Consider the following 14,404-nt stretch of genomic DNA (forward strand, 5'->3'; position numbering starts at 1 on the left):
ACAGTCATTCATAAATTGGACATAAATTAATACTGAAACACTATCTAACTTATAAAAAAATAAAAATGAATTAAGATGATAAAAATAAAATTTATGTTACCAAAACGCACTGAATAAGTTGTTAGAAATTAAAATTTAATACATGTAATTGTGTATTGGTACATTGTATTTTCAGAATATTTTCAAATTACTTCAAGCATATCTATATATTTTTTAATAAATATAGAAATAAATGTTAATGTTTCAAATTTAGGTAACAATAATTTTATAGCAAAAAAAAAAAAAAAAATAAATAAATAAAAATATATTCATCGTAGTAATAGATTAATTTGTTGAAATAGGGCCAAATCTATGACATTAAAAATAAATAGGATTACTCTTATTTACTAGTTACTAATTGCATCGATCTAATGCACTTGATTAAATAAATATCTATTAACTTAACAAAAATGAATAAACACTGGTGGGTGTCAAGATTGTAATGGTTTAGTCTGTTGAGTCCAAAATGATTAAAAGATGATTGAATGACTAAATGAGCTACAGACTATTTTTAGTGCTGGTTGACCAAAGCGTGTTTGCCAAAGCGTTTGTCTGCGTATTCTAAAAGAGAAAATTTCAATTAAATTAAATATATTAAATGTTGTTAACTTAAATTTATTCAAAAACTTATGTAGTAAATGTCTTAATACTAAATTAAATAATATGTAAAACAATATGCTTACATAGTTATTAAGCTGGAATACTCTTCTTTTTTTCTTTCTTCTTTTTAAGGAATGATGGTGTTCTAATTCCTTTCTTCTTCTTTTTCTTATCCTTGTGTGAAGAATCCTCGGTGGACATTTCTTTAGTAGGTGACCCCTATTAAATATTTAAACAAAATTGTTTATATTACTTTAAATTATTTGTTCAGATAAATAAAATGAAAATATTTGTATTACCTCTTTACTACTTGAAAATGTGCTTTGATGAGCATCTGATTGATCTCCATTGTATGTATTCTCTCCTATAAATCATACAATCATAATTCAATAGAAAAAAATGTCTGAGTTTTAGTAATTCTGATGAAAAATTGTATTTATTTAATTACTAATGATAACAATCAGAGAAAATATATAAAATTAAGGTGTTTATTACAACTTTCCTGCCTGCAACATTATCATGCATATTATTATCTTTTTATATTTAAGTAAGTTTTGATTTTTAATTGTTGAGTTTAGTAGGTTCCTTGCTTTTATAAGTACAATACTATGTGTTGTGTATATAACTAAAACCATACAAGTTATAACACTAAAATTCTGTAAACAAAAAATAAAAAAATTCTCCACTAGAAATATGTCAAAGAAATAAACTAATCTAAAAATGACTGCGATAGAACATACTTGTAAGAATTAAGAATAACTTAATAATATCAAAAGATAACCTTTCTGTATTCCAGTTCTGTAAAATAACTATTAAACATCAAACAAATAACTAAACTGCAGGACCACCTGGCTGAGTATCTCAATTCTGATCCAAAACTTCAACAACTCAAACTAATAAATATAAATATATCAAAAGTCAAACATGAAATACTTAATGTGTGATAATTTTATTATCTTATTGATTGCTGTGTAAACCTAAAATAGATTTTTCATGATCATTTATAGTTAGTATAAAATATGAAACGAAAACACAACATAATAAAATAATTAAGTAATTTTAATATTCAAATTTTCAAACTGTTCTTATCTACAAAGTATGTTCAACTATTAAAAAGAAAGTTTCAATTGCTGAAAATTGATTTATATAAAAATTATATAAAAATAATTAATTAACAAAAAATAATAATAAAAACAATTTTAAATCACAATAAAATATAATGAGTTTTTTTTTTTATAAATACATAGCAATAAATTTAAAGGAAAAAGTTAATTTTAAAACTGATTATCCATAATCCAATAACATTAATTATGATAAGTGGTTATGGAACATTAAAACAGGTTTCCAAAGTGCAGATATTAAAATTCTACAGCATCAAATTTTAGTATTATATCAATATAATCATCAATATCCAAACATTTACAAGACTTTGAAACAGAAGAATTTAACTTGCGTTTACTTGTCAAGTGTTCACTATTTTCACAAACTTCTTGAATGTTTATCTTATTAGCAGTAGATGGTAATGTAATCCACATAGGTTTAATAGTAGTTTCTGTACAATTACTTATGTCAAACTCGTCTTGTACTAATTATTGAATACATAAATTTAAATTTAAATTAAAGACATATACTAATAAGTAGTACATACATTTTGAAAATAATAAAAATTGAAAGAGAAAATTAATTTTGATAATATTCTATATCATTTTGAATTCTAATCCTACATAAAAACATCAGCTTAAATATATCCAAATTAAGATAGCCTACACACCGAGTGGTACTAGCAAACCTTTTTAATAAATTAACTTAATAAAATTATTTATTTTAATAGTTATCAAACACATGAGAACACTTCAATTTCAAATAAATTAAATTGAAGATGTATTTAATAACACATTTGATAACTATAGATATTGAAAGAAACACACTTACGAATGATTCACTTACGTAATAATCATACCACTTAAAACCATTATTCATAAATTTGATGATGTAATGATTAAAAATAATATACTTGAAATATATAAGAAAAAAATCTATTAACTAAATTTTTTTTATCATTTGTATTAAGTGGACTACCTTATACTGGATATTCTATTGTGAAACTAAATTAACATACCTTCACTTAGAACAAATTCAGCTTGGTCAGGTTTCAGCACCGATTTTCTTTCTACTTGTAATACTCTGGCTTCTGAAAAATGATTTTCATCACAATGAATTTATATTTTGAATTAAACTTATATTTTATCTGTTTATAATACCTGCTCTACTATCATCTTCAGTTTCACTGATAATAAATGCTTCAGTTTGTCTAGCTGGCGAAAAGTGAACATTATCCATTTGATCTTTAATATCCATTATTTGATCCTTATCTATGAGTTATAAAAATAGCAATAAATGAGTTTTACATAAATTGCTTAAATACTAAGACTGTAATTAAATTAAATATTAACCAATTGTACTCCGTTCAACAGCATTTTTATAGTATTCTATTTCTTCATCAGTAACAGCATCAAATGGGTTCTTTGCATAAGGCGTTTTATAAACAGTTGCATTATGTTGAAAGTTACGTTGTATTATTCCTTTAGATGCAGCACCCACCAAAATAACTTGATCACTATTTGAGTTTAAGTTAGCATCCTAAGTTACAAACAATGTTAGTTGAAAGTATTTTATTTAATTTAACCTAATGTATATTAAATATAATTAATACTTGTAATTTTTTTGCTTCCTCCCAAGAAACACCATCTAAAATTTGGGACTGAGGCCCTGAAGTAATTTTATCAGCTCTTCGATTTTCTTTAATCTTAAGATTTAAAAAAAAGTTATAACAACAAAGTTATAAGATATGCTTATTTATATAAATAAAATAATCATATTTACTTGTTGCTGTAGTTTTTTGAACTCTTTTGGATTAGTATTTTTTGGAACAAATTGTAGAGGTCCTTCAATTTTAAAAGGTGTACTTGAATTTGGAGAAGCTTCAGATACCCACTAAAAAAATTATTACTATTTTTTAAAATTTAAGTATTATAATTAACATTAGTTTTAAGTATTATTATCATTATTTTTTTCAGACATGTAGTATTTGTAAATGAATATTAAAATATTTCAAACGATATCAAATTGGTTTTAATTTTTCTCCAAAATTAAAATTACATGCATACAAATTGTTACAGAAACTAAGTTTAGGTGTAAAGCAGTAAATTATTTTTCAGAGGTATGCATAAAAACACGATATAATTTAAACATATATATTTTTTTTAGTTACAATTGAATAATTAAATTATTAACTTAAACAATACAAAATAGTAGTTTATCTATGCTTATTTATTATAAATGAGTATATTGAATGGTACACACAATCACATTTACAATGATATAATACCATAGATCAGAAATGAAAATATATTATAAACAGTGATGACAACTACAAAAATTTGAATCAACAATTGCAACATATCACAACATATCAGATGTTTTATTGAAATTTTAATTTTGTTAACAAGACATATCAAAAAGAGGAAGAAAAATAAAATTAGATATAAAAACCTCCTAATAAACTACTATTGATACCAAACAATGCATATCTAGTAAACTAAAACATATTTTTTTTAACTTTTATTTCTTTGATTAACAAGTATGCTCTAGTGTATGTAATATAATAGAGAATATAGTTTAACAACATTAGGTATAGTTTAATTAATAATCTTATCTTAATAAATACCATATGAAAGACCCAAACTATTAAATTTTGAAACAAAAATAAATGTTCAGTTTATTAGCATAATTAAATAATGTGATTTTACATTTTCAAAATTTTATAAATATATTTCTATGATTCAATTACAATATAATATAAATAAATAGCAAAGCAAAAATGATTACAGAAATTGTTAAAGCACTTAAACTAAGTGTTATTAACTTTTGATAAGCCCAAAATTAAGATGTGGTAAAATGTAGTTATAAAATTAAAATTAATAAAATATACTCTTTTACTTAGTCTAATAACAATATAAAAATGTTGACACATAACTACTGTTGTTAGGAGTGTTAACATTTGACAAAAAATAGTATAAATTGTAAGTAAAATATTACTTTGGATTAATTTCATAAATTATAATGATTAAAATCAAATAAAAATTATTTATTAAAATCGTGTTAAACCGAATACATAAAAATTAATTTTTGATGTCTACCTTAGTGATTTTTTTAGGATCTGATGTGCCAGTTTCAAGAACTTCCACTTTTTGGTACACATTTGGCGAATTTAACCATTTAGTTCTATCAGTTGATTTACGGCCATCATAATATTTTTTCCATTGCCTAATTAAAATAAATAAATTAATATATTATGTCGTTTGATATGCCAAATAAAAACAAAATTCAACTTGCCCATTTTTATATAGCTCTTCTTCTTCTAATAAATATCCAAGAGAAGAAACTGCTGGTGGTACTTCGACATCATTACGAGGACGAGGAGGTTCACCTTTGATAAGTGGTTGTCGGTATATATAACCAGTACGGAATCCCTATGAAATAAATAAATTATTAATTATAAAACTATAAATCTAAGCTTTTTTTTCTGTATATCTATACATAATTTTACCAATTACAAATTTATACTGCAAATTAAATCTAATTATTATTCACCAAAAACTCGATTGTCAGTTATGGTTAAATTTTAAAATAACAGTAAGTCAAAACTTAAAATGTAAGAGATAATAGAAAAATATTATTTCGCTATACAAAAATTAAGAATTAAAACTTGACTAATTTTATTTTTGATCAAATATTATTTAAGATCGATTTTAGTGTATTTATATTTTAATTTTAATTAAAAGACAAACCACTTGAAAATAATACAAAAACATAATTTATAAGATCCAATTTGGATAGAAAACGTAGCTAGCCAAGTAATTTTGATACAGATAATTGAAAATTAATGAGCTCAGTCTTAGTAGATCTTAATCATAATGTAGTAAGGTTTAATTATTAGAGCACATACTGCATTGTCTAGCATTCTCATAAGTGCTTCAAATTGAAGACCTCCAACTCTCCAACGTTTATCTGCAACAGCTCCTCCTGCAGGTAATGGAGATGGTAATGTACCCTCTGGTGGAGTTCTAGCAGCATCATAAATTAATTTGCACTGTTCATCAGTCATTGTTATAATGTTATCTAATCCCACAGGTAATACTTTAAGCTGAAACATAACAGAGAAATTACAGATAAATAATAAGAAATAAGCTAATTTAATTGTTAAGCATACCTGTGTTTCACAAGCAGTAACAATATTATAGGCATTGTAAAATGCTTCTTCTATTGATTCACCACAACAAACTGCACCATGATTAGTGAAAAATATAACCTAAACAACAAATATTAAATTTATAAAAATTAATTTGATATGTTAACGTTGTAAAGTTATAATTAAGACAATTGTGAAAACATAAATACGTGGATAGATAAAATTAAAATTAAATGTTAAGCTTCTAATACCTTATTAATAGGCCCTAAGCTTCTTGCAATTTTGTCTTTTTCATCTGGATCTACAGTAGATCCTGGGTATGCATAATGTGAGACATCCCCAATCAAAGCACTTTCTTTACTTATGTGCAATAAGCCACAACGTAATGATGATACGGCCAAAACAGGTCCTCTATAAATACACAATTAGAAATTATTTTATGGAATTTAACAATAACTCAAAAAAGTAACATACACTTGGACATCTATGATAGCTTTCAAATCAGGCCTCGCTGCATAAATAGCAGCATGAAGTTGAAATGCTGTTATGTTTACTCCATAATTAGTAGTGCCAGGTTCCATAACATTTCCTTGCATGTCCACTTTAATTAAACTAGAAGCTGTCACTTCATTACATAATAAACCGTATGGGCTAACTAAAAAATGTTCTTCTTCTTGATTTAATCGAGCCTAAAAATAAATTATTATTAATGTTTGAAATGCAATAATAAATAGTTAAAAAAGAATATATATTTATATTTTTTAAACTTCAACAGAATTTAATAAAAAACATTTAATACTTAAGCTAATTTTATCTGAAGTAACATAATTTAAATAGCAACAGTAAAAAAAAACTTATAATTACAGAAACTTGGTTATAAATTCCTTGGGTCCAGCCGTATAAATCCATTAATCTGAATACTGCTGCTAATTTACATCTGATAATTTTTTCACCTTTGGCATATCCCATGCTTTCTACGCCACGAATATCATTAATCGGAACAACACAATTCGAAGCTAAAATAATAATTAAATTTTAATAAAGTACAAATAATAAATATTAGTTTTTAAAAGGATTTTTTTTTTTTAGACATCATATTTACATTTAGAACCTCCTGATTGACGCCCACCCATCATTTCTGAAATTTGTTGTAAAAGCCCAGCAGGAACAGAACCACCATCTTTCATTTGAACTTCAATTATTCGTTCTAGTTCTTCACGAAACAAACGAGAATTCATAATCATTTCTACTCTTTTTCGTCGTTCCATTTCTCTTACATCCTACAATAAACAACCATAAATTAAATATTTAACACAACCTTAATTTAATTGACAGCGATTTTTTTTTTTACTTACAGCATCAATATCTGCTGGTCTCATTTTACCACGTTCATCATCATCATCAATGGCATTTGCATAGCCATTGCTTTGTGGTGGTTCAGCTTCTATGTCAGCCATATTTAAAGTATTAAAAATTACTTAACCTATTAAAACAAAAAAGATGTAGGTTATGAATATAATTACATTCAAACAAATTAAAATTCATTTTTAATCTTTTTAATATTTTTGTTGTTGTTTTAAGTTGATTGTTTAATCTAACTATTGCTTAATCATATAAATATAATATGCACATAGTTTCACAAAGATTTTACACATTAAATTACGATGAAACCTCTAAATATCACTTTTTCGATTGCCATAATTTTATATGCTATTTAAAGGAAATAGGAAGGTAAATGAAAGAATGAACAATATAAAAATAAACCAATAATAATGACACATAAATTAATGTATATTTATATTATTTTTTGTTCACTAATATGTATTATTATTACGGAACAAATTTAAATACTCTAAAAACAAGAAAAATACTTTTAAAAAATACAATTTAATGCACTCTTAACAGTTTTTTTTTAAATGCTCTTAAAATTTTTTTTAACATTGAAAAAATGTGTTTAATTATGTCAATATTTATTTTTAAGTATTAATTATTTGTATCATTGTATACACATAAGTATCTACATGTGTAAACTATAATTTTCTTTAGCAACACATTTATCTGATCAGTAAAAATATAATAAATAATAGAAATAGTAGAACCTACAACATATTATAATATGATAAATAATATTTAATTATCTAATTTGGAAGACGTCGTGGCAGAAAGAAATAATATTAAGCAAACTTTAATGACAGATTTAAAAAAAAAAAAATAATTTATTCGGTATTTTAAGTATTCAAATGATGTATTTTAAGCATTAGTATTATTTATTATTCATATACATTATACAACATACATATTTTATATTATTTTTTTATTTTTTAATAAACTCGATATCCCAAAGTTTTCGATACCTCGAACTTTTTTCTGTTCCCCTTAAGATTTGACATGATGAGAATCTACTGTATATCCATTCCTTTTTAAAAATAACTTAAAACATAAAAATGTCAATAAATATAAAATTAAAGTTATATTTTTTAATTTCTTGATGTATAAAATGAATGTAGTGCTTGGAAAGCAACATTTTCGGACGTTCAGAATGCATTTTGCATTTAAATCTGTTCCCTAATTATTATTAAAAAATAAAATCAATTACAAATGAAATGGCTATTTCTCACAATGGATAAAGAACTATAATGCTATAATAAGGTAAAAAATAAAATATAATAAAATGAAAAATGTACATTGTAATAAAATGTACTTAGATAATGATTACCAGGGCTCAGTACTTTATGCACTTAAATCATAATAATATGCGCATATGTATGCATAATATTAAATATCAAAATATGTGTTTATTTTTAATTAAAAAAAAGATGTACTTATACAAATTAAATTAAAAAACTTAAAAACAAATATATTTTATATATACTATATTAAAAAAGGGACAAACTGTTAAATGGGGTGTTGTATTTGGATTTGTATAATAATGAGCATTGATTATTGTCTTATCGGCATTATTGCAGATAAAATCATAAGATAAAATTAATTTAGAATGAACAATGTGTATTGTACCTACACATTTGTTTTCTTAATAATATTTTTTAAATACGTCAAAAAGGAAAATTTCATATAAATAATTTTCATTTTTCTTATAAATCAAATTAAAAAATATACAAATAAATAAAATAATAAAATATGCAACAAAATCAAAAAAATGATTGTACTATGCATTTGAAGAAAAAAAAAACCTAAAATATACAACAATTTTTAAATTTGAAATTCTTATATCAAAAAACAAATATGTATTTTTCTTCAAGCTAATTCCCAAACAAATATGCAAATGTATAAAAACCAGAGCCCAGATGATTACAATTAAAACGACCAAAATTTAATCAAAATGTTCATTATTCAAATTTATTCGTTGAGAAAGGTTTTATGATATTTTAGAATATTTAATAAAAATTAAATGTAAGGTTAGGTTATAAATCATATCTTCCAATTTTTAAGTATACTAAATAAATATATTTTCAAATGCTTGAGATTGTTTGTATTACTTAAGGATTATCCTATGGTGAAAATATTGATGAACCCAATTAAAAACTTGAATAAATAATTTCTAAGTTATTAAAATATTATATTAAGGATAATAGTACCTAAGTAAATCCTAGTATCCTAGTATTAATAGACTACTAAAATGTTTAAATCAACATAGCTGCCATATCTTTCAAATCATTATATAAGCCTATTATCTTCAGCACACAAGTTCAGTACCTAGTTCATAAACTACTAGCTCAAATTTTGAAATATTAATATTTTTAGGAAATATTATTTTCTAAATAGATTTTTATTTAAAAGGGGATTGTCATTTGAAAATCAGAAGTATGTAGATACAAACTGTCCTATAAAACACTCTTTAAGTAATATAGAAAATCTCAAAATTTTAAATAACTGTGTAATCGAAGAAGAAAAAGGGTGAATGCGTTATGTAATTCAATGAATTAACATTTAATTTAGTTTTTATACTAATAAATATAAATTTATTGAATAAATAATGGGTATTTGTCACAAGTATAAATGGGTATCTTTAGGCTTAAGAAAATAAAATACTTATAAATTATGAATTATCTAGCAAAATAGTATATTTAATATAGTTTTCTGAGTTAAAATTTTAATTATAATAATTATGTTTTTTGTATTGAAAATAATAAAAAAAAGTATTTTTGCTATTGTACTTAGATATTAACATTTAATAATGCTGTAAACTAAGCTATATTATCAGCAGTACTTAACATGAATTATTATGTTTTGTTATAATTTATAATTCTTATAAATTTAAATATTTATACCAACAATAATAAACTTTTCATTACTTCAAAATCCAAGATTATTGAATATTCAATACACATCTTAAGTCATATTATATAATTTGAATTTACAGTAAAACTTCAGTTTTTGTATTAATAACAAAATAGCAAATAGTAGAAGAATCATAAAATAGAAAGTGACCTATTGTGTTTGTTTTTATAATGTATTAATGAATGATGATGTTTAACGGAATAAATGATTATTAGCACATGCTAATATATCATTATTATACTTTGACCTTGATAATGTATAATTGTACAATTCTCATTATTATTGTCTACCTCTTAAATAAATGTAGGTTAGAGTTCTAAAGAGGAAACAACTTGTTACTAAAATACTCAAATAGAATAAATACCTAATTAATTCATGAATATAAACTTTAAATAATAAAAAATGTATTAAATTTGACATTTTTTAAAATAATTTATTAAGACATATTATTTTAATACATGTAGGCAAGTAGGTATAAAGGTAGTAGAAAGTGTCTATAACAGGACTATTTTATGTTTATATTATAATGTTTAAATAATAAAGTTTTCAGAAATTAATAGATTTATAAAAAACAATCTTTATTTAACAGTTATCAATATTAAAATTGTATAATCTAAAATCAATGGTATAATCAATAAAAAAATATTAATGGTAATGGTTTTACATAGTTCTATAGCAGATACTTCTAAGGGAATAAAACTGTGTTCATAGTAATCTGTTATATTGTATCTAAAGTTGAGTTAGTTCTAAACTTTGGAAATTTTCCAATAAATCATGATTAGTAAATAATACCATAATAAATTACTACAGTAATTTGAAAAATACGACAGAAGGCATAGACATGAATCCTGCTTTAGTCAAAAGTTACTTATTTTTTTGTTAGTTATTGGTAAACATGGAAATAAATCATTACTTGATCAACTGATAAAATATGAAACATGACAAAATTTACCTAAATTTTGAAATTTATATACTAAGTACATAATTATATTTTTTAAATTAAGTAGATATACAAGAAGAAATTTTATTAATTATTGTTGATAAATATTTTAAACAAATTTTTATGCATAGATTATTACATATCTATCATTAATTGATAATTTTTTATGTAGGTAAGTTTTGTTGAATTGCTATAAGTACCTAGGTACTTTATGTTATTAATTAAAATAAGTATTTAAAACAATTTTAATCACGCATATTTTAATAATTGAAAATAATATTAAACAAACATAATAAAATTAAGTGAGAGTAGAAAAATAAAAATGTACAAATAGACTTTTTAATTGTTAACTCACAATAAATCAACAAAAAATATCACATAAGTAATATTAAGTTAAATTTTATTTTTACTAACAAGTACCAATAGTTAAATAAACTTTGATCACATATTATTTAAAATAATATGTATAATTAGGTATAGGTTAAAATCATTTATTCATAAATCATAATCTTTAGTGCATTCTAAATACTTATCTATATTAAGTAACATTTTTTTTACACAGGCACCATTATTCAATATAATTAATATACATTTATGTTAACATGATAACAGTTTAAAAAATATAGAATTAATCATTACATCCTAATCTAAATATGGTATGTTAAACTTCCTATCAACTATAATACTATATGTCTACATAATTATTGTAATTAATTATTTAGCTGCTGCCTACCATGTTTAAACATATTTAGATAAAAATGATGGGCATGTTATACTAAGCTTATTATTATAATTAGATGTTTAGGATGACGTTAACATAAATAAATACGTAAATGTTATGATACCTACATACAATCATTACATTCATTGTTAAACAACAAATAGATTAAGATTTATAAAAGTAATGTTCATAATGTATATTCTCACAGCAAAGAATAGAGAATATTTTATTATTAAAAAAAATAAATTATAGCATGTATTAACTTATACGTGTATGTATTTTAATGGCTTTTATATGTACAAGAAGTTATTGATAATTGTCTGCATCATTAGATAATATTATTGTTATTTGAATTAATAGCGATTAACAAAACATTTAATGTGTATCTATTTAATACCTAAATGTGAATATTAACAGCCATAGAACCATTAATTTACACTTATGTAATTAAACAATAAAACAATTAGGGTAATCTCCCAAGTAAATGATGTAAAGTAAAAAAGAAAATACTGCAATTTAATTATAGATAGGTAGGTTAAAGAACAAATAGGAAGATTTATTCAGTATTTAACATAGTGTCTCTTATAAAATAAAAGAGACACAAGCCAACAAGTGGTTACAGCATGTGATGACTGATCACAGAGCGACACCTGAATCTAGATGACATAATTTTTTCAGCGTCAGCAGGGTGATCGATCAACAACCCTGTACAAGTGATAGTTGATACGACAGGGATCGGCTAAAAACAATACCCAGAGCAGAACTAAAATTACGCATTATAGGTAGGTATACAAAAACTCGAAACAGTAATAATGTAATATGGTCATTCGTCAGCAGATAATGATTGTACACAAACACGAGTATTGTTGCAATGATAATAATAACAGTAGTAATATTCTGGGCTCCATGAACTATCACTAAACATTTAATGAATCAACGGTGAGCTAATAAGGTCCCTTAGACACGATTTAGTGGCTCGTGATAAGTAATTAAATGTATTAGTTCTTCATGCAACCCGACATAAGTATATCATATTACGCACATACCCTTGTCAGCCGATGTAACGACGACACATAAATATCACAATATTCGGGAACGTCGAATTTTTTTATTTTCAATAATATAAGTTGTTTAAAAATTCAAACACGATCGTAGTAACTGGTAGTTGTACGGACACACCCAGCCACGGCCGTTGTTGGTGAGTACGTATATTATTATAATAACGCCGCGAGGAGGATGAAGAAGAAACGTGTTCGTAAATCGGAAGCCGTGACGTGCGGGGGACGCGCGTACTCAACGCGCTGACGCCGGACCGGGCCAAAAAATTTATGCTAGATGACGGGACGAGAAAAAAAAACCGAAAAATCTTCGCGCGCACGCGCAGGAACGCCGTTCGGCCGAATTTTTTCACTCACGCTCGCGTTCACGAACTACGGCGGTGACCGGTGGTAATAAATATGATCGGATCGGAGGAGGACGGGAAAACGAAAATTTAAATAGTTTAATTAAGACAACGGACGGACCGCGAGCGGAGGCTGACGGCGGCGCGGAAATTCGCGCGCGCCCCCACCGCCCCGCCACCTAGGCCCGACAACGCGTTTCCGGGCGGGTTCCGTTCGTCCGGTTCGCCGCTTTAAAATACGTTAATTATTGTTGTTATTATTATTATTATTATTATTATTGTATCACGTATTATCAGTTCCGTTATGGGAACAGTGCGCTTACCGCTTGGTATGGTGTGTGCAGGAAAAGCGCTGCCCCTGGCCAGAGGGGGGGAGGTGTCGAGATCCGGATCGATAGACGACGACCGTACTTCACGCCGCCGCTTGTCCGCGAAAAGTGTCGCGGCGATGCTGGTGAATATTGCCGTTGTCAGACAATGTCGTATCCCGTCGGTGGTGTGGTTCGGTCAGGAGCACATATTTTTCGTGTCCGCGTTCTGGGCCGGTGTGGTGGCGCGCACGAAACGGCCGGAACAGAATAACGTATCGCGAAAGCAAAGCGTGCGGTTCCGCGAGGGGGGAAGGACAACGATTTACTGCTGCGGCGGCGGCGGCACACTGACGTCGGACTGTCGGAGGCGGCGTCGACTGGTCGTACGCGCAACACACACACACACACACACACACAAACACGCACGCACACGCACACTCGCGCGCACGTACACGCACTCACGCACGCACGTTACGTACGCTCTCGAACACTCGCGCGCGCACGCACACCAACACGCACACACTGACGCGCACAGACGGACTCCGCAACGGTAAGGTACACACACACACACACACACACAGTGTGTGACTCGCGCGCACTCGCACGACGCGACGGCCGAGTTAATGACTCCAAAACACGAACCGCAAAAACAAATGGAATCCGTCGCCGCCCGTTCGTTCGACCGGAGATACGCCCGCGCGTGCGCGCGAGAGTTCTCTTCGCGTGTGCGCGCGTGCGTGCGTCGATCGGCGGAGAGAGCTAGCAGGCTGCGATCGTCGGCGGCGGCCGCGTCGGTTCCGATATCCTAACCGTTCGGCTGGCGGGCGGCGTCCCGGCGGAT

General features: G+C 27.0%; 1 protein-coding gene across 3 annotated transcripts; it reads right to left on the bottom strand.

Moving 5' to 3' along the window:
* Nucleotides 1-258: 258 nt before the first annotated feature.
* LOC112591285 (protein hu-li tai shao) lies at nucleotides 259-13,987 on the bottom strand. 3 transcript variants are annotated; one of them, XM_025335050.1, is made up of 18 exons: nucleotides 13,576-13,979; nucleotides 7,246-7,373; nucleotides 6,993-7,170; nucleotides 6,755-6,906; nucleotides 6,365-6,579; nucleotides 6,142-6,301; nucleotides 5,912-6,010; nucleotides 5,648-5,845; nucleotides 5,035-5,171; nucleotides 4,839-4,965; nucleotides 3,523-3,633; nucleotides 3,353-3,445; nucleotides 3,093-3,279; nucleotides 2,901-3,011; nucleotides 2,759-2,830; nucleotides 939-1,003; nucleotides 723-858; nucleotides 259-600 (listed from the first exon to the last, which is right to left on the bottom strand). In XM_025335050.1, exons 2-17 carry the CDS (start codon nucleotides 7,345-7,347, stop codon nucleotides 730-732), a joined length of 2,136 nt encoding a protein of 711 aa, XP_025190835.1. In that variant the 5' UTR covers nucleotides 7,348-7,373; nucleotides 13,576-13,979; the 3' UTR covers nucleotides 259-600; nucleotides 723-729. The 3 variants fall into 3 exon arrangements, with proteins under 3 accessions (XP_025190835.1, XP_025190833.1, XP_025190834.1); XM_025335048.1 differs by lacking the exons at nucleotides 259-600; nucleotides 723-858; nucleotides 939-1,003 and adding an exon at nucleotides 1,971-2,224 and having other exon boundaries at nucleotides 13,576-13,987; XM_025335049.1 differs by lacking the exons at nucleotides 259-600; nucleotides 723-858; nucleotides 939-1,003; nucleotides 13,576-13,979 and adding exons at nucleotides 1,971-2,224; nucleotides 12,897-13,344.
* Between the last annotated feature and the right edge of the window lie 417 nt (nucleotides 13,988-14,404).

The sequence above is a fragment of the Melanaphis sacchari genome, unplaced genomic scaffold (genome assembly GCF_002803265.2).
Source record: "Melanaphis sacchari strain LSU unplaced genomic scaffold, SCAv2.0 Contig130_pilon_pilon, whole genome shotgun sequence".
In the NCBI taxonomy this organism is placed as follows: domain Eukaryota; kingdom Metazoa; phylum Arthropoda; class Insecta; order Hemiptera; family Aphididae; genus Melanaphis; species Melanaphis sacchari.

What these genes read in the sequence shown, in the direction of transcription:
- LOC112591285 (XM_025335048.1), bottom strand. Translation starts at nt 7,347, where the DNA reads ATGGCTGACATAGAAGCTGAACCACCACAAAGCAATGGCTATGCAAAT. An exon ending in ATCCTAAAAAAATCACTAAG is followed by an intron (nt 3,634 to 4,838) that starts GTAGACATCAAA and finishes TAATTTTTTTAG; the next exon opens with TGGGTATCTGAAGCTTCTCC. An exon ending in TGTTGAACGGAGTACAATTG is followed by an intron (nt 3,012 to 3,092) that starts GTTAATATTTAA and finishes TATAACTCATAG; the next exon opens with ATAAGGATCAAATAATGGAT.